This window comes from Hydra vulgaris, chromosome 10 (assembly GCF_038396675.1).
Source record: "Hydra vulgaris chromosome 10, alternate assembly HydraT2T_AEP".
Lineage (NCBI taxonomy): Eukaryota > Metazoa > Cnidaria > Hydrozoa > Anthoathecata > Hydridae > Hydra > Hydra vulgaris.
The window spans coordinates 24,837,501-24,858,984 of record NC_088929.1 but is presented as its reverse complement, the minus strand read 5'-3'; the positions used below and the strand labels follow the sequence as shown (position 1 = coordinate 24,858,984).

Below are 21,484 nucleotides of genomic sequence, written 5' to 3'. Positions count from 1 at the left end.
CTTAGGTGCTTTCGGTCTTACTTAACTTAACTTAGGTCTTAAGTTTGGTCTCACTTAACATTAGAGTTGTGCCATCGCACATTTTATCCCAATGCCATTTTCTAATTATTTCCCAATACCAATATCGAAACTACTGATAACAATGAAGCTACTGAATACCAATACCAATCAGACATCTCTTTTAATATATATAAATATATATACATATATTTTTTTCCTAATTTGTTTCCTATAGATTTCAATTCAATAGAAAAGGAAATAAGATTTAAAGTCAGAGTAATTTGTTTAAATTACTTTAAATGAAAATTTAAATTGAATTTATAATAATTTCATAAAACTAAAAAAAAAATATTTTACAATAAACAAAAAAAAATTTAAAACTTATTAAGTGAAAATTATGAAAACAAACAAAAAAAATATTTTACTAAAATAAAAAACATACTCTGGCTGGTAAATAGTGTTGAGGCACAAAATAGTCAACTCCATGAATATTTCTATCATAGTCACCAAGTTCTGCTTGTAATGCATAAGATGCAAGAACCATGGAAGTATCTTCATGTATTCTAATGCTATTTTCCAAGACATCTTTACGAAGTTGCAAATAGTATTGATGCCTTGTTTGCTGTTCCCTATTCAATTTTATAATTCAGATTATAAAATAAATTTAAATTTTATTCAATCAATATTTAAAAACAAATAAACTTATTTTTAAAATATATCCTTAGCTATATTAATAAAATATATACTGAAGCAAGCAGATGTTTTCCACATAATACTTCACTCTGAAGAACACAGTAAATACCAATGATGAATTGCATGAGCTCTGAAATAAAATGAAAAACAAGAACAAATTAATTTAAGTCGCAATCTAATCATATTTAATCAAGTAACAATTTAATTATAAAATTGCTAATTATTAAGTTCACCTCCCCAAGGCTACTACTACTACTACTACTACTACTACTACTACTACTACTACTACTACTACTACTACTACTACTACTACTACTACTACTACTACTACTACTACTACTACTACTACTACTACTACTACTACTACTACTACTACTAAACACTACTACGACTACTAAACACTACTACGACTACGACTACTACTACTACTACTACTACTACTAGTCTACTATTACATTAATTTACTACCACGAGATTCTAATTTGTGCTCAATCTTCATATTATTTATATAATGAGATTTATTAACAATATAGATTATTTAGATTATTAACTGTATTATTTATATGTTACTTATTTACTTTAGTAAATAAGAACGTAAGTTTAAAGTTTAAGAAAATAAATTTGTTTTTGCATTACAACTCTTTTACATTATTTTATATAGTTTTCATAATGTGTGTTACGTTACATATGTATACTTATACATTATATCAGAGACTGAATCAAAGTTTGGTTCCAAATACGGTCAGGATCCATGAAGTTGATCCAGGATGTGTTCTTATGATGTGCTTCCTTGATGTTAATTTTTATTACAAACTAAGGATTTAATTAAAATCAAATCAACAACTAGAAAGTAATTTTGGAACATGCGCTTTCAAACATTTAAAATTAATAAAAGAGGTTATCAAATCTTTTTTTTTTTGGTTACAATCCTCTCTAAACTTTTTAATTTCAAAATGGCTGACAAACAAGGCTGCTGCGCAGAGAAAGAAATTGAGCGCTGTACTACAATGAGGTGGGAATTATAAATTTTAAATAAATAATAAAAATTTTTTTAAAGATATATTGTTAAAAAATCATTTAAAATATTTAAAATTTTTTTGGAGAAATCATTTAAAAAGATATCATAATAATATATTACAATCATTATTAAGATATCATAATAATTTATTACAATTATTATTAAGATATCATAATAACATATTACAATTATTATTAAGATATCATAATAACATATTACAATTATTATTAAAATATCATAATAACATATTACAATTATTATTAAGATATCATAATAATTTATTACAATTATTATTAAGATATCATAATAATTTATTACAATTATTATTAAGATATCATAATAATTTATTTATTACAATTATTAAAATTATTTTATACTATTATATATATTACTTTCTTTTTTATAATTTAAACAAAAAATAAAATAAATTTACTCGCTCTGTTAATTTACATATACTTGCTACCTTACATGTTTATTATAAAAATTGTTTAAACTTTTAAAAACTCTATTTAAAAGCAACCTATAAGCAATTACAATAGATCAGCATACCAAACTCATTCATTCAAAATTCTGCTAAAGTTTATGCATATTTAAAAATAAAACTCATATAAAAAAGTTTTAAATATCTAGAAAATTTCTTAACTTTCAATTTTACCCTAGCCATATATTGTTTGCATAAGCTGACTGAAAGAAGCAAAGGTGCAAGTACAAGCTTGCCATTATGACCAAAACTTGTATATATATATCATTGTGCACTGAGAATAAAAAAGTCAATCACAAATATCATTGTGCACTGAGAATTAAAAAGATATTTTAGTATTTTGTCTAGGCTCCTCACACTTTTAGAACAGCCTTTTTTTTTTAGCACAACTGTTGGCAGTAACTGCACCCCAAATTATAATTGTTGAACATAGCTTATTAAAAATATTTTAGGGATCAAAGCTGAACATATCTTATTAACAATATTTAGAGATCAAGTTTAGTGGTGACATTGACTTTGACTGCTGCAAACTGCTTGTGTTTTGTTTAAGAACATGATACTCTGCCAGATTTTAACAGCCCAATCCTTGAGTTTTAGCAAAACTTAAGGTGATCACAAATGTTTTTTTGAGAAAGGTGTGATTTTAATACAATAGAAAATTAAAGTGCTTGGCAAGTCATCTTCAAACATTGCGAATACTTCACACTTGAAGGCAGTTGAGTAAGAATTTGTGAGCATGAAATCTGTGTGTCCTTCACAGCCAAATTGCATATCATGTTGTCAGTTTTTAGATTAGTATTTCTTGATCTTTTGCAAGATTTTTCTGAATTTTTTGACATGATGTGCTAAATGACATCATAAACAGTTGTCATCTTCAAATCTGCAGCAGTCATTCAGACTTGCCACCATTTATTAAAAGGTATATTTGAGCACATTTAACAAGTAATGTTGTAGCCATACTCTAAGAGATTAACGATTGAATTTCACATGATTTTAATGTATATAAAGCATACAAGATGTGTTTCTATTGGTTTATAACTATGCAACCATTTATTTAATCATTCAATCAATCATTCAACACATGACTGTCTAGTGTATTGTGAATGGTCAGATCTTTTTGGCCTTAACTGTACATTGCCAATAGGAATACTGTTTCCTTTTTCACTTTTTTAATATTTTTGTATTATTAACTAGTCAGTATTTTGTAAACAATACTGTACTTTAGTTTTTTTATTTATATTTTTTGAAAGCGAAACAATTTTCATTGCAGATCAAATTTCATGCAGACCCTTGCTTTTAGGATCATTACTTAAAGTTGTGTATTTTGCAATTAAAGTAGTTTGTAAAACAAAATTACTATTACCAAGGCAAATAAAACTAGTGTTGTGTATGTTGCAATTAAAGAAGTTTGAAAAACAAAAATTACCGAATAATATTAAACTGCTACTACTACAAAATGAAAAAAGAAAAATTAAAGAAAACTTACATCATCTTTCCATAAGTGAGGAGCATATTTTGCAAGCTTATTGAGTTTTTCATCTAAATCCAGAAACTGCTGCTCCCCATCTTAAAAAATATAAAACATATCTTTATGTATTTATAGATTGTTGCTCTTCTAACATATATATTTAAACATAAAATTGCTGCTCTTTTAGCATATAAATCTATATCCTAGAAAGTAGTGTAATCAGTATCTATAATGATAATGATAATGATGGCAGAGAATTACATAAAACTAGCTTCAAAATGTTAATACCAGTTGAACACAATTAATATCAATTAATATATAATATCAATTAATATATAATATCAATTAATATATAATATAATTAATATCAATTAATATATAATTAATATCAGTTGAACACAAAAAAACTCTTTAATTACTGATATCAAAAATTACTCAAAAGATTTTTGTAACTTTTTGATACAACGAAGGTAATTGAATTATTTTTAACTTTTTTTTGTTGTTGACGGAAACCAAATACTTTTACAAGTACTTGACATCATCTTCTCACTTTGAGTAATTTTTTTTTGAAGCTGCTATTCATTTTTACTTTTTACTTTTTTATCTAGTTTCTTGCTTTCAATAAAATTTCTTTTAAAATTAACACTAACTCCCAATAACTTGCTGCTCAAGACAATTTGGAAGATTTGTTTCAGCAGGTACAAATTTGACACCATTGTGTTCATACCATTTTAAAGATTTTTTGAAGTAGTAGATTGCAGCCAGATTGCAGTAAAAAAAAACCAGCTCAGGTTGAGGGTCATTCTCGACAACCTGCTACTGATATCATGAAAGCAAGTACTACCTGACTCATACTCTGCTGCTTTGTATGGTGTTCTTTTTTAGGCAAAGGCTAGAAGAAACAAACTTTGACTTTAAAATCCTCTGCCTTAGGGGTCTCGGTTGAGTAAAGGCTAGAAATGGTGTCTCGATAAAAATACTCATCTTGGGCAGATATTAACTGCATCCAGTTACAGTCTTGTAGGAGACCATCTAGGCAAAGACTTTAGGGGTAAGCAGAATAATTCTGCTAACCAGCCTCAAACCCTTTTTTCATCTATTAGACTGGCATTGATGTAAACCTGTAATACATTGTTTCATGCCTACAATAATCAATGTTGGATCTTCCTTGATAGTGGCTATGCAACTATCAAGGAAGAGTTGTACTCTTGTTAGGAGATAGCGATTCCTGCTATCTCCTAACAAGAGTACAGCTCTAAAACTTAGTTTATTGGTTCTGAGGCCGACTGGTAGTATGGTTTCCCGAACTCTGTGGTAGCTCTCAAAGAGACTGATTCCATCAACAGCTGAAAAATATCAGATAATAAACATAGTTAATACTCAGATATTTTTACCCATGTTGCGCATGGATGGTGTCCCTGATAATGCTTTTGGTGCTCATTGTTGTTACGACAGGCCTTGGCGGGAAGCGAGAGCTTTAGCTCTTGCTCTTGCCCACACTCCTCTAAAATGTTTAATGGGAGCAATTTACAGCTCTCGCAAAAGTATTTTTTTTTTCTCTCAAAAGTATAATTATCATTGTAATTAAAATGAAAAGCGCAAAGTCAAAAAAATTTAATTAATTGGATAATAAACAGGCACAGTTTTTGCAAAGAAAAAAATTTTACGTTTAGAGAATTTTTCACGTTGCAATAAAGATGTTTGTTATGTTTATATTATTGTAACATTAATGTTGCAAACATATGTTACAATAATATGTAACAAGTATAAAACCAAATTTTGTATTTAATAAGCAATTTTTATATAAATAAACAGCTCTCGTAAAAAGCAGTTTAGAGGAACAGCTCGCATGGCTCGCATGGCCATGTTTGTTTTAGGAGAGCTTTTCTCCGTTCTTGTGCTCATTTACCTGCGTCGACGCCTGTTATGATTTAGGCTTAATTAATAGGACTGAGACAACTGCATAGCTCATTGCTTAGAAAGCTGTGCTTTATCTATTAATGAACCAAGTTTTCTGTAAACTTAAACCATGCCAAAAGTATCCTCGCTTGACTCATCACTCAGCTCATCATTTACTATATCTGTCCCTGCATGCTCTAAAAACTTTTATTTGTCTAGTTATTTACACTGCAAAAGGGTTGAACCCTTTTGGAACTCTCATCTTCATGTTTTCCTTATTCACACAACAACATTTTAAATTTTTTGTAAACCGTTTCCTTGCTCTGTAACTCTAATTGTTTTTTTAGTAACTCCCAACTTAATAGTGGTTGCTTGCAGCCTTGTTAGGAGTAAATCAGAATAATTAAAACAATCAGGTGAAAGTATGGTGGGCATATGATGTTTTTTAATATATAGCTAAAGATGTTTTTTTTAAGCATTCCATTATATAGGAATCCATCTTCAAAGTTTTATGAGTGATGCTTGATGTACTTTTTAAACCACAAAAGCAGATTACTTGCCATATGAGGAACTTGGGAGAAGTTTTCTCAGTTTGAATATATTAGAATTTTTGGCAGCAAATCTAACTTTCAACTGGTAAAAAGATTGCTGGCCTGGCATTAGTAAAAAATCCTTCTTGCAATAGGTTTTATCCACTTCAATCATCCACAAGTATTTCTAGGATGCAATTAATTTTTCTTATATATATATATATATATATATATATATATATATATATATATATATATATATATATATATATATATATATATATATATATATATATATATATATATATATATATATCAGACATTTGAGGGAGCAAACCCATAAAAAATAAAATCCTTTAACCTTTACAAAACATCTTTATTGAAAGTAAATTCGACAAATGTTAATATTGTGTTAAACAAATATCTTAGTATTTACAGATTTGTCTACAAACAACAACACATTTTTATGAAAAATGCAACTTAAACAACAAATCATTAAAAAAACAAAAACACTTTAACCCTAAATTAATAGAAAAAAATATTATTTCAGTATTATTAGTTTTTAACATAAAATACCTTTTATAATCATTAGTCCAAAATAAACAACTTCTGTTAAACCAATGTAATCAACAATAGCATCAAAAACATTCTTCGCACTTGCATGTGTCTATAAAAAATAAAATACAAATGCTAAAATATATAAAAATGACTTCAATAGAAACAATAATTTCTTTTAATATTTTAGCATTTGTCTTTTAATCAACAAAATTAAAAAAAATAATATAATGAATATATAAAAAAAGATTTTGAGTTTTAAAAAGGAGGTTAAGGTTTCACAAAAAGAAGACACCCAGAATATTAATATTTAATATATATATATAAATATATATATATATATATATATATATATATATATATATATATATATATATGTATATATTAAATATATATATATATATATATATATATATATATATATATATATATATATATATATATATATATATATATATATATATATATATATATATATATATATATATATATATATTAATATATATATATATATATATATATATATATATATATATATATATATATATATATATATATATATATATATTAGATGATAGTATACTTTTTGATAATTGTTAGGTCCATGAAATTAATAGAACTGGTAGAATTATCGAAAGTAAATTTGATTGTGGGGTGGATGGCATTCATTTGATATCATATGCCAGTACAATATTTTCTTGATGACTAAAGTATGCATTTGTTTGAATAACTTGTCTACTACCTTACGTCTCTACATCGGCAGATACTGTGATTTGACTACTGTATTGCATAGATGCCTCCTTCCATAACGGATAATAGACTCATTATTGACAATGAATCACATAGGGACATAAACACGCATAATGTATGTTGCTATAGTTACCAAATTTGATGAGGGATTGTGGTAGAAACATATAATCTAAGAACACTATTGGCAGTAGTGAGCAATCTAGCTTGAGGCAGTTTTCCAGGGCTAGATTGGCAAAACAATAGCCACTTAGTACAGTTGTGGAAAAGGTAAAGCTGATCCGTAATGAGCATTTTTAACTCCACCCTATGGCATTTCTACATTATAAATTATAGATTGAAAATCAACAACCTTTAAAATCTCATAAGTTACAAAAGACTTTCTAATAGCGTCTGGATATTATCTAGAACAAGATTTTGGTCCATTCAACTCCAAAAACAAATGATATAGTGAAAGATCATTTGCATGTAGCAAACAAATTATCCATTGTAGATGCTGTTGAAGTTTCAACTCAATCAATCTAATAACACCACCTTCAGTGTTTACATTATTTCCCACCTGTTCCAGTGTTTACATTATTTTCATTACCGCCTAGCACTTGCAAACCTTCCAAAATAATATTGTGTTCTTTAGAATCCTTTAGAATTTGAGATTTTAATACTTCAGCTATTCGCTAAAAAATGAGCTCAAAAAACCTCATCAAGGTTCCTGAATCAAGGATATATGCTTTTTCATTACTATGGTTTTCTTATTATTGAAAGTTCGGTTTTACCACCAAAGTACAACGCCTTTACTAGAACTTCACTAACTTTCAAGTTAACCCTGGGTTCCAAACACTCACCCTTTATCTTGCTCTGGTCAATAACTTGTGTTTTGTCATCATGTGAAATAATGCCAATATCCTCAAGTACAGCTGATGTCATAGGTGTAGCAGAAATGATAGAATCTAGTGGCACTACATCATTAGGGTTTGATATCTGTTTGCTTCAAATACTCTGCAGTTTTTTTTTCTTTGTCTATTGATCCAAGAGCCAATTTTGATTTCACTCCTTGTATCTTCCAGGAAAATGTGCTACATTGCTAGTGCCATATTAACATATAAGATCTTTGGGTTGACAAGCAGATATATTAAACAGTTTGTCATTATGGAGCTGAAAGTTTTTTTTCTTTACTTTCTCTTTCAGCAACTTTCAGGAGTTTATGGCTTAGTTCGAAAAAGTTAACAACTCTCTTTGTCAATGATGAAAATTATGATACATTGTGTATGTTGTTGTTAAAGCTGCTTTATTCATTATTTTGGTATTTCCAGAAAGTTTCTGTAAAATTATAATATATATTTAACTGTACTATTATTTAAGCAATTATATGCAGTATATATTGCTTACATTTTCTCACAAATACACCATATACCACATCACATCTAGTCCCATTGGCATTTGCACCTCAGGGAGTGGTTTTGAATACCCAAATAGTAGATGATCTGTTTTATATTGTAACATTCTATTTATTGAAATATAATTAGCAAAATATCAGTAGCTGTACATAGAAACGTACATAGTTTTAACAGTTTTTTAATATGAAAAGCATTATGAGAAATATAGTGAAATGAATAATTTTTTAAATTTTTGTATAACTAAAAAAATCGGAAATCGGGGAGAACAGTTGTATTTCTGAAAAAAGTTATTTTCACTCCACCGTAATGAACAGTGCTGGAATTACCTATAGGCCGACTAGGCTGCAGCCAAGCTCCACAATTTTAGGGGCCCCAAAATTAGCTCAAAAAATATATTCATTTTCTAGTGCTTTAAGAGAACTATTTTTAAAAATATCATTTTATAATTATTATTTTTTTATTTATTTTTATTTATTACATTTAAGACCACATAAATTTTAAGCAATAAGCATTATTTAAGGCAAATGATTAAACTTTGTCTTCACTTAAAGAATAATTTTATTCTTAATTTAAACTCATTGAGCCAAAACAATTAGCTACTGAAAATGTTATTTAAGATTCTAAGGATCTAGAAGTTTTTGAATCATTCATTGAAAACTGTGACTTACGAAAATCAATTATTCATCCTTGAAAATTGGCTTACGAGAAACAATTTTCAAGGATGATATCTCATTTTGGAATTCTTAAGGACCAAAGAATATTCATCAAATGGACACATATTTTCAAGAATCAAAACAGATTTACAAGGATCACAATTGTTTTATTGGTTTTCGCAGGCCAAGTTTGATCCATTCTTCTCATAACATTGAAAATTATGGTCCCATTGGTTCAGGAAAACTTTTTTATTTATCTAAAACAGTATTTTGTAAATTAGTTTCTCTGATGGCAATAAATGTTCTGAAAGCCGTAATGAGAGATTTCAGTAGAAGTTTCAAAATCCTTTGAATTCTCAATAGATTTTATGCATGATATATTTTATCATGATTATCTTTGTGTGGGTTTTAGAAATGTGCATCAAAAATTTGATGTCACACTGGTGCAAACTTAACCAAAATTACTGTGAATTTTTATGAATGAAATTCTTACAACTAATCTAATATGTCCAGAAAATATAATCGAATACTAGCAAATATTTTAGGAAAAAACAGACTTGCAAAATATTTTCCTTGCGCTGGACACGTCTTTAAACTTGGTTAGATCATCAGGAACTGATATTTGTCCAGAAGCTATAAATTAATTTGGTATAGTTTAGCGAATTTATAATGAATTTTTTTTATATTGTTTAACCACTTTTGAAAACTAGATAAAGTGCAAAACCAGATTTAGTAAATGTTATAAGCTGTGTTGGAAAAATATTTTGAGATCAAAAATAAGAAGTATTCACTATTCAAACAGTTTTTTAAAACACTTCTAGAAAAACTTAGTTTCAAATGCTTTGCAAGATTCATAAATAGCATTAAACACATGTTATTTGTGTTTTAATTCACTTGCAGATTATATTCAGACTCTGAAAAAGCTGAAGTTTAAGATGCATCAGTTTTTTAAGAAAAGTTTTTTAAAATTAAACATCATTGGTAATGTCATAATCAACTAGCTATCTGCAGGGTTTCCAATACACACAACAACTAAGGGCATGGGCAGGTACAACCTTGATTTATGTACAATTTATTTTAAACACTTAAAGTTAAAAATGCTGAGTTAAACCCAAATAGTTTGTTCTGAAAAAAAAAAAGAACAAAAAGAACTCAAACTGATGCTCAAACCTAAACTACATGTTCTGAAGCCTCTGCAATCCCCTATTTCAGCATGACATCATCAATAACGCCTTATGTAAGGCTAAATACACAAAGATATTTGTATATATATATATATATATATATATATATATATATATATATATATATATATATATATATATATATATATATATATATATATACATAAATTAATAAAAACACTTATCTAATTTTCTTCAGCAAGTTGTTTCGCCATCAGTAGGCTCATCAGGAAGATGAATCTACTGAAGGTATGCAATAAAACAATCATCCAATTGTTACCAGTACCTTACAATAATAAAAATATTTAATTTAACTGATTCCCAACCTCATTCAAAGAGCAACTACTGCTGGATATGATGAAAATATAGATAAATACTCAGTTTATTTTGTATTTTTGAATCTTTTTGGTTCTTCTAGACATTATGAGTCCAGTACCTTCTTTATTGAATTTAGAAGTACAAATATATTGCTTTTTATTTATACTATCTTTGAAAAATATTATTATATTATCTAATATAATAATATTTTTCTGTGGATACATTTTTAAGTTGCTATTTTTCTGTGGATACGTGGATAAATGGCTTTTTGGATATGTGGATTTTAAAAGTTGCTTTAATCTTTAAACATCATTGCATAAATCATATTGATAATTTATTTTTATAACTTATCAAAAATTATTATTTGCAAATAATTTTATTCATTAAATTTTAGCCAAAAAGCTATTTTTGGAATAATTGATTTTGATTGCAGTAAACAGTTACTTCAAACAAATGCAGTTTTCACAAAATTAAAACAACCTCTTTTTTCAGAAAGACCAACCTTCTACAATACAGAGGTATCTTTTTAGGAAACCTAAACCCTTGTTTTGCAAATTGTAAAAAATAAACCCAAAAACCTAATTTATTGATTGTCAAAATAATTTAAACATTTATTACAGAATTATAAACAGCCTTAAACTTTTGGTAAAAAAAAGTTTTACATTTATTCTTATTTTACAAACATAAACAAAACATAAACAAGTTTTAAAATAAATGGGTTTTGAAATAAATTTTTAATACATAAATGAGTTCAGTCTTATGATAAAATAAATTTTAAAGTAGATAATAAAATGTTTTAAATAAAGTTTTTTAAATAACTCAAACTTACATGAACTCTAATATGAATTCGTTCACCATTAAGCAATACAGTAGTAATAATCTTCTCTCCATCGCCTATCTATAAATTAGTTGTTATTTTTCAAATAAAATTAAATCTAACAAACAATACTTATATTTATATTCAATGTTTACATACGAAAACACTTGACTTTTTAGTACACATTTTATTCTTTAGTATGCTAAGCCTTCTCTTTAAAGAAAATATAATTTCTCTACTTTGCTAGAAAAAAGTTATATGAAAGTAGTGTTTAATTTTTACTATTTAAATTTATTATATAACCTCCTATTACAACCAATTTATTGTATAACCTCCTGTTTCAACTAATTTATTATACAACATACTGTTTCATTGATTCATTGACATTCATTTGGATAAAAAAAAATGAAGTTAGTAAAAAACTTAACAAAAAAATAACTTAAAATAAAAAAATTTTTTTCAAAAAAAGCATTTTTAAATCAAAATAAAACTAATTTATGTAAATGAAAAAAGCTTCAAAATCTTTTATATAAATAAGTGGATTGATAATTTAATAAAAGAAAATTTTTTTTATTCTTTTATGTGAAGAATAGAAAAAAAAATAATTAAAAGTAATATAAAAGAATAGCTGCTAAAATTGATCAAAAATAAAAAAAAATAATAAACTACAGATTTTAAAAAACTCTTTTTTACTTACTATAAAAATTTAAAAATACTTAAAAACTAGGTATATATATATATATATATATATATATATATATATATATATATATATATATATATATATATATATATATATATATATATATATATATATATATATATGTATGTATACATACATATGCAGTTAAATCTATGAAATTGAACATTTAATGGTCCCTAATATTAATTAAAAAAAGTTGTCTTGTTTGGTGGAATTATAAAAAAATTTCAAAAATAATAATAATTTTATGAAAAAAGTTATTATTTTAGATTTTACTGCAAATGTGTGTATATATATATATATATATATATATATATATATATATATATATATATATATATATATATATATATATATATATATATATATATATATATATATATATTTATACAGGGTTGCAAAAAAACCGTTTTTTTTTTTATAAAAACCAAAAACCATAGGTTTTTTTAGAAAAACCAAAAAAACCATGGTTTTTTTGGTTAAAATTAGGTTTTTATTAAATAATGCCGTATTTAGTTATCCTTTTAAATTAAAAAAAAGTATAATGCATTTTATTTGAGTAAACTATATTCTTTATCAATATTACTGTAATATTTCATCAAAATTATTCAATACATCATTGTTTAATGTTCTGTATATAAATACAAGCTTTGCTGCTTTTTCTACCCCCAATTGATTTCTTAACTTAGAATGAACAAGGCCAAAAGTTGAAAAAATTTTTTCGATTCCAGCACTAGAAGCTGGTGCATTTAATAAACCTTCAATATCCATCCACAATTACAATCCACAATTTTTAGAGATTTCCACCATTCTATTGGTGATACATTTTTTAAAACAGAGTCACTATACAAATAGCTTTTATCAAATGGAGCAGATTTGGCTTTTAATTTGAATATTACTGTTAACAAATTCTTGAACTCTTTATCTGCGAAATTCATGGCAGCTTCATTTTCATATTCAGAAAGATTACATCAAAAATATCTAGGGTCTATTTTGTTTGCCAGGAAATGAGCCTCATTGGCAGTCTGAAGGTATCCAGATTCAATATTTTTTTTTCGTTTGTTAAAAATGATAAACTGTTTATCAAATCTTTAAAAATTTCAACCGTGTCACTTATTTTTGTTTCATCTCTTTGCAACTTATCTAGAGCTACTGCAATTGGTTTTAATATTTTTAATAAATCTTCTGTGTTTCGCTTTATCTGTATATCACTTACTTTTTTACCAATCATAGGATCTAAGTCTTTATTTTTTTCAAACATTGTGAAAATGATGCTCCAGTTGTTGACATATTTTTCAAGTGAATCACATACAGAATTCCAGCGAGTTTCAGTAGGAAGTGGCAATTTTTCTCCTCCATTTAATTTATAAATTGCTCCAGCTTTATGATTATTTCTTATATATTTTATTATTTGTGTAACATTTGCTCACATTTTCAATGTTAAGATCATTTGCTAAAAGATTCAGCATATGAGCAGCACACCCAAAAGTTATGATAATATCTCTTTCAGATGACAGTACTTGTCTCATTGATTTCATATTAGCTGCATTGTCAGTCACAATGCTTTTTACTGTGCATCCAAGTTTACATTTTACAGAATCTATTGCTTCTCTTGCTATTTGTGTAAGATATTCACCAGTATGTGAATGACCAGAAGTGTTGATTGTTTCTACTAAAATGTTAATTTTATCTGTAATTACAGAGATACAAACTATAGGTTCATTATGTACTTTACTCCAGCCATCTAAAGACATGACTTCAATTTTACCATTCAATACATTACATTTTTCAATTTCTTCTGCATAAACCCTATCTAATACTTCTCCTCCAATTTGAGTTCTATTAGATAGAGTGTATCCTGGATAAAGCATATTGATAAATTTTTTATTTTTTATATATAAAATTCTTTGTGTTCAACTGTTCTGAAGCTAGAGTTTGTACTGTATATAAATCTACCAAGTTGCAGATCAAATAAATCTTTCTCTTTGAGGCTTGTTTGTGAGAAAAACTTATCTATTTTCAAATATTTATCAGCTGATGTTGAATTGGGCTGAGACCTTTTCATTTGTTGTTGTGATGTTGATGGTGAGTTACCTTTAAAATGAAATTGCAATTTATTGAATTATTTTAAGTTAATATGTCTATACATGATAATTCAAATACATACAATTTAGGGAAAGTTTAAAATTTAAAATGGCAATGCAGTAATTAAACTACCTTCAAGAAGTTGTTGATCTTCCATTGACTCCATAATTTCACGGGGTTGTGATTGCTTGCACTTTTTTATATGTTCATGCATCCTTTGAATTTGACCTTCCATTTCTTTTCTACACGCATTACAAACTGCTCTACACCCCTTTCTTTCTGGAACAGTCACACGTGTATATTTTAACCAAATCATATCACATTTGCGCCCAGTTTTTTGAGACATTTTTTGTGGTATCATTAATTTATGTTAGAACTACTTATAGTTTTGCTAAACATTTAAATATTTATTTCATCAGGAAGTTTTCTTAATGATATATATATGTGTGTGTGTATATATATATTAGGGCTGTCCAAAAAAAAATTTTTTTTCAGATTTGATTGCATAGTTGTTTATTTTGTGCCATTTGACATAGTAATTAACTGTGCAAAAAATCTTTCCAATCAGATAATGTTTAGGGGGTGCTCAATGACCATAAAGTTTTACGAAAAATGTGAAAAACATGGAAAAAGTAACAAAGTTCCACAAATTTCTAAAACCCGGTTAATTAGATTTTTCAGATTTGATCAGTTTTAATTATCTCTAAATATTAAATTCTGAATACAAATTACAATCCACATCCACTTTAGACTGGTTTATTAGCAGAGAAATTAATGAAATAAAATACTGCAATACGACTAAAGTTCTGCGGTTTTTGTTATATCAGAATTTTTCCAAAATAAAACACTAGGATTTTTGACTCTTTGTCATTGATTAAAATACGAATTATAAACAAAAAAACATATGAGCAATTAACATTTAATTATCGTAATGTTATAGTTCGTGCAATGTTAATGCTAGCGAGGACTATAACTCTTCAGAGTACACTTTCTGGCATCTGGCACTCGCTTTCTGTGATCCTCAACCACCTGAATTAACCTCTGCATTTCAGATTCATTCCTTGTAATCGATTCATTAAACATCGACATTAAAGCCACAGATCATTCGGCAGCATCATTTACTACTTTCAATGAATATACTAAATTTTTTCCTTCTTGGTATTCTGGGGAATCATTCCAGGTAGCTGGATCGTTGTTGAACAGAAAATCAATATCAACCTTCATTGACCGCAACGCACTTGCTGAAACTGATGTCACCAGCATGTCCAGAGATTTCTTCTCTAGACTTTCAATGTTCTTTAATTTGATCAACCTTTCAGACCAGTTCTCACCGTGAAATTTCATGTTGGAAATCATTTTTCGCTTCTCTTCCATTTGAAGTTTGTTTGAAAACAAATATAGTGGGACCAATTCTGGTGAAAGGTACCACAAATGGTTTTGAAAGTTCTTGACTGCTGCTTCGGAAATCGTTTTATTCACAACTGCAAACTGCTTAAGTTGCTGAAACAGAAACAAGTCATTAACTGGAGCATCGCTGGCATTTGTGCATGATATCCAAGATTTTACATAAACCAGACTAGCAAATAAGCAAAATTCACAGAGATTTTTTTCCTCTTTTGTGGTCAACTTGAACTCTTCACGAAATAAATAAATCTTAAAACAATAAATAACCTTGGCCATCCAGCGAGCCATGTGATAAGCACCAGGGATCTTGAAATGATAATTTTTCTCTTCTTGATCAGGCAGTTTTCCAAGTATTAACAGACAGAGATCCATGATTTCTTTGTAGTCATCGCTTGGCATTTTAACATGCAGGTTTTCTTTGAGGAATGCAATCACTTCATTTTGTAGTTCTTGCACCAGGGGTATTTTCATTCGAATGTCATCCAGAGGTTTAAAATTTTCTTGATTAACTTTGGGCCAATATTGCTGAAATCTCTGGAAAAGAGGTATGTTGGGACCAGATGATGGTCCAAATAGTGATCCAAACACTCCTGCTACTATGATCTCATGAACATGGTGTCTGCAAGCGAAATATAACAAATTTCTACCTATATGTTTCTCTAGAACTACACATGCACCATTTTTGGAGCCAGTGTTAGAGGCTGTAGTATCAAAACTCATTCCAATAACATCACCAATTATGTCTCAGAAATTAAGCAGATGAATAACTGCTTTTGCTTGGGCTTCTCCAGTTCCAGCTGATAGTTTTGCTATTCCAAGTATTTTGTCAACATTGTGACCTGTCACACCTACAGATAGCCGGTCAACATTTGCTTTAGGGGCTGCAGAATTTGTACGATCTATCATCAGTTTGCCATCCCAGTGGACGATTAATGGTGGTTTGTCCAAATTGCAGAATTCAGTTTGAACAGTGGCTTCAATATTTGATCGATGATAGGTTCGTTTTCTACGGACTGTAGAACGTGACAATGATCCATCATCGAGGTTCTGTCCACCAGCCCTTGCAATTGCTGCTGCTAGTATAGTAAATTTTGTGTCAGATAGATTAATTCTGTCTAATGTTGATGAAACATCAGGCGAGTCAAGAATTGTATCTAAGATACATTGTCGTTTTGGAGTACTTGCTAAACTTGATTCAGCTGACCCTGAAGAACTTGCTTTACTGACTTGTTGTCTGTAATAAACAGGGATTTCTATCTCAAAATCTCTATCAACCATTTTGTCATTATCAACAGCATCGTTATCGTTGTCATCACTATAACTTTCCTCATGTAAAGGTTCAATAACAGGAACTATTGCACTCGCACCAGATTGTCTTTGCTCTTCTTTTAGCTTTCGTTCTCTCTCTGCTTATTTCCTTGCTTCATTTCTTTCTTCTAATTTTGAAAGTTCTTTGTCCTCTCCAAACATCACCATTTTTCTCTGACATCTCTGATCCAATAAAAATTCTTTATCTTCTTCAATTCTGATCATGGTTTCAGCATCCTTGTGGGCAATGTCAAAAAGTAGGCCAATGGTGTCTGTAAATGATTTCTCTCTTGATTTCTGAGAATCTGACAATCTGGATTTTTTTTTTTTTATTAATTTAAATTCCTGGACTAAAGTTTTCAACTTTAAGACTACATTCGGATGAAATGCTGTCGGAATACGGGCTTTATTCCAAATAATAATCAGTTCATCAACAGTTGTTTTAAGACTTTCAGGCACTGACTTTTTGGTTGAATTAAGATGATAAAAAAATGTTTTTAAAACATCAGATGTTCAGGGAAGAACTTTATCTGGAAGATTTGGCTCTGGTTGTCCAATTAAAAAGATTTTGGTTTGAAGTCGTGTAGAGATAGCAACACGAGATGATGCTGCCATTTCAATGATAACTGAAATATTATGAGAAAATCAAAACTCAATACCATATTATACAAACTTATCATTCAGTTGTTGGTTTATGCAGCTGCAGCAATATATTATAATAATTATTACTAAAGAAATTAAATAAATATTTTCAAATTAGAAATTATTATTATCTGCACTTAATAACAAACAATACACTACCAGACTACCATGCTAGTTTTCTGTAATAGGTTACTAAGGTTAGGTACTATCAAAATATTAATACATTTGATGTCAAACTGAAATTCCAAATAAAAATAATATTTATACTTGTAAACCTTTTTATTCTGTTTGAACAAATTCTAAATTGAGTTAAATAATAGTATTAAAATTATGAATACAAATTTTAACAAAATGATATAAACACAGTTGTTTTAAACACTAGCAGACATTTTTTAGTCTGGTGCCCTGATGACAGTTAATCTGCTGCACTTTAATTAATCTATATAGCACGCAATCAGACAATATTTCAGTGGAAAAAATCTAACTAACCAGGTTCTAGAAATTTTTGGAACTTTGGAACTTTTTACACGTTTTTGACGCTTTTTGTAAAACTTTATGGTCATTGAGCACCCCCTAAACATTATCTGATTGGAAAGATTTTTTCCACAGTCAATTACTATGTCAAATGGCACATAATAAACAACTATGCATTCAAATCCGAGAAAAATTTTTTTTTCCTGTGTTCACATGAACAGCCCTAATATATATATATATATATATATATATATATATATATATATATATATATATATATATATATATATATATATATATATATATATATATATATATATATATATATATATATATATACACACATATATATATAGTTAAGAAAACTTCCTGATGAAATAAGTTCATCAGGAAGCAATGCTTCTTGATGAACCTAATGAAGGAGAAAAAGCCTGTAGAAGAAAACAGATAAATAAGTGTTATTACTAATTTATTACTGCTCTGTTCTATAAGAACACAGAGGACTCTATTCTATAAAAAAACAGAAACAAAAATCATGGATTTAAAAAAAATATCTATATTGAAGATTAGTTATACTTGTTAACATAATCCTGTTTTAGTTTTCTGTTGTAAGTTCAAATCTTTTTAAAAAAACAATAATTTGGTTTAAAACAATAATTTGGTTTAAACCAACATTTTTTTAATTGGTTTAAACCATGGTTTAAACCATGGTTTAAACCATGCAACCCTATATATATATATATATATATATATATATATATATATATATATATATATATATATATATATATATATATATATATATATATATATATATACATACACACACACATCAGTCTTCTCCATTTGAAAATTAATGCCAGTGCCCGAAAAAGTGCTGGCAGGATTGTCTTTTTTAAGTTAGTCTGCGCGATTTAAAAAATTAGTTTTTTTTCTGCTATTTAAATTAAAATAAAAATTGAAAAAAGAACGCTTTGAATAAAACTATATAAAACAATTAAAAAAAAAAAACAGATTAAAAAAAGCTATTTTTCATAAAAGTTAAACAAATGAACAAAAAAGTTTTTCGTTGTGATTTAAAATAAAACGCTATTATTTTTTTGGCAAGCGCTTTTTTATGTGCTTGCCATAGTTTTTGCGGGTGTGTGGGCGAGCGCAAAAAGACTTAAGCGCGATAGCACTTAAGTCTTTTTTTACTATACTATAATATGTTAAATTTTCTTGTTTTTAATTGAAATATACTTTATCAACATTTTTTTACAATTTAGAGAAAAATCAATTACTATTTTAATAAAAATCAACTAATAAGTAATATACAAATGTTATACTTAAAGTATCCTCGTTTCCTTGGTAGCAAAACAGAACTTGCCCCTCCATTTTCATGCACATCTCATTTGACCAACATTTATTCAAAAGTTACTTTAAATGTTTAGTTAACTGAATTTGATGGTTTAATTAATTTAGCATCAATCCACAACCAAATTTTTAAATTGGTTAAGATTTGGTGATTTAGAGCAACGAAGCAACAAATTGATCTTCATTTGTTAAACCAGTGTGTTATAATGTGCTGTATGTGCACATAATAACACACTGTAACTCTTTTTGCCTTTAATTGATTTTTCAGATGAATTTATCAATTCTATCGGGTGAAACTTGCCATAAATAAAATGGTTTCTGTTGTTATCTCGGTTTTCTTTTGGTATTTGTGTCACGTGACTATAATCATGTCATTCTGTAACAGTTGTTTCTGTGCATGCAACATTTGAGGATTCAAGTTTTTGTAGGTTTCCATTTGATTTTCTATAAAGATTGATTCATGTTGAAATAGCCTACAAGCCTTGCTGAAAGATATATTGTTTGCATTGTCAAAAAAATTGCCTAATTGATTAAACCTAATGTGATTCTACTGTGTTTGTTGTAAGTATATTGTTTGATTTGGCAATTACACAGCTCATTCATATCTAGGTTTACATTTTTATGCAAAAAATATCCTCATTTTACTGAACCTCTATAGCTTTGTTGCCTTGCTTTTTAACAGAAGTCCCAATACTTCTCAGTTGCAAACCTTTAAAAAGGTATGAAGGTAAGACTTCATACCTTTTCTTCCTATCATTCGCCCAACAAAAAAGTTTATCAAAAAAGAATATAACAAAAAGTTAAAACTCTGAGCTTAAGCTAAAATAACAAAAAGTTAAAACTCTGTTACTGAGCTTAAGTTAGAACTACTACTTTTGCCATGATAAATTTTTGTCATAAGTATTGATTTTTGTCATAAGTATTGATTTTTGTCATAAGTAATGATTTTTGTCATAAGTAATGATTTTTTTCATAAGTATTGATTTTTGTCATAAGTATTGATTTTTGTTATAAACAAAATGGTTTACAAACTTCCAATTAGTTTTATGAAAGTTAAGAAGCGTGTGTGTGAGTATTTTTTTTTTACTGCTTTTTACTACTTTTTTTTACTTTACTACGGAAAAAAACTGAAAATTTTTAGTCCTGTCTAATAAGTTTAATAAACTCACAACAAGAGATAACCCTATTCAGGGTATTCTGTTATTTAGGGTGGTAGTCCTCTCAGCTATCAATTCTAAGTTCATAGCAGGAGTTAATCCACTGTTATTCATGGTGGCAGCCCTCTAATCAAGAAAGCAGACAATATCAATTAAGGAATGAATTTAGATTTTCATAAACAGGACAATTGGCCAAAATTGGGTACCAGTCTCTCAAATAACTAAAGACATTCATAATTGGTGTCCAGCTTTCTAACGCTTTTTTGGAACTCTTTGAATGAGTGATAAAACTAGAAACAACAAAAACTGAAAATTACAAAAACATTAAAAATCTGAAAATAAATAAAGCAGCTGAGTCAAGCAAGTCTAACAGTGACTGGTCATCACAGCTGCTGATGGTAACAAGTGTAGCCATCAATGAATTAGATGAGAGAAAGAAAGAGCAAAAAATGGCATTATTTATGGGATAGCTGAATCAACTAAAGAAAGCATAGAAATGGAATCAAAAGAAGACGAGTCAAAAGTAAATGAAGTTTTTAAGCTCATAAATCAAGAGAATGTAATACCAAAATTTGTTAGACGACTGAGATCTAAAACT

General features: G+C 27.9%; 1 protein-coding gene across 2 annotated transcripts in view; it reads right to left on the bottom strand.

The window, feature by feature from the left end:
- Nucleotides 1-21,484, bottom strand: part of LOC100209224 (tyrosine-protein phosphatase non-receptor type 13) — a 64,509-nt gene that overhangs the window by 36,349 nt on the left and 6,676 nt on the right. Inside the window, exons 1-6 of one of the 2 annotated variants that reach the window (XM_065807588.1) lie at nucleotides 11,917-12,025; nucleotides 11,770-11,838; nucleotides 6,666-6,756; nucleotides 3,679-3,758; nucleotides 747-823; nucleotides 443-629 (exon numbers count right to left, since the gene is read on the bottom strand). In XM_065807588.1, the coding sequence (XP_065663660.1) occupies nucleotides 443-629; nucleotides 747-823; nucleotides 3,679-3,758; nucleotides 6,666-6,756; nucleotides 11,770-11,838; nucleotides 11,917-11,943 (531 nt within the window). In that variant the 5' untranslated portion in view covers nucleotides 11,944-12,025. Of the gene's footprint in view, nucleotides 1-442; nucleotides 630-746; nucleotides 824-3,678; nucleotides 3,759-6,665; nucleotides 6,757-11,769; nucleotides 11,839-11,916; nucleotides 12,026-21,484 lie in introns of those variants that run through there. The other variant, XM_065807589.1, reaches the window with a different exon arrangement.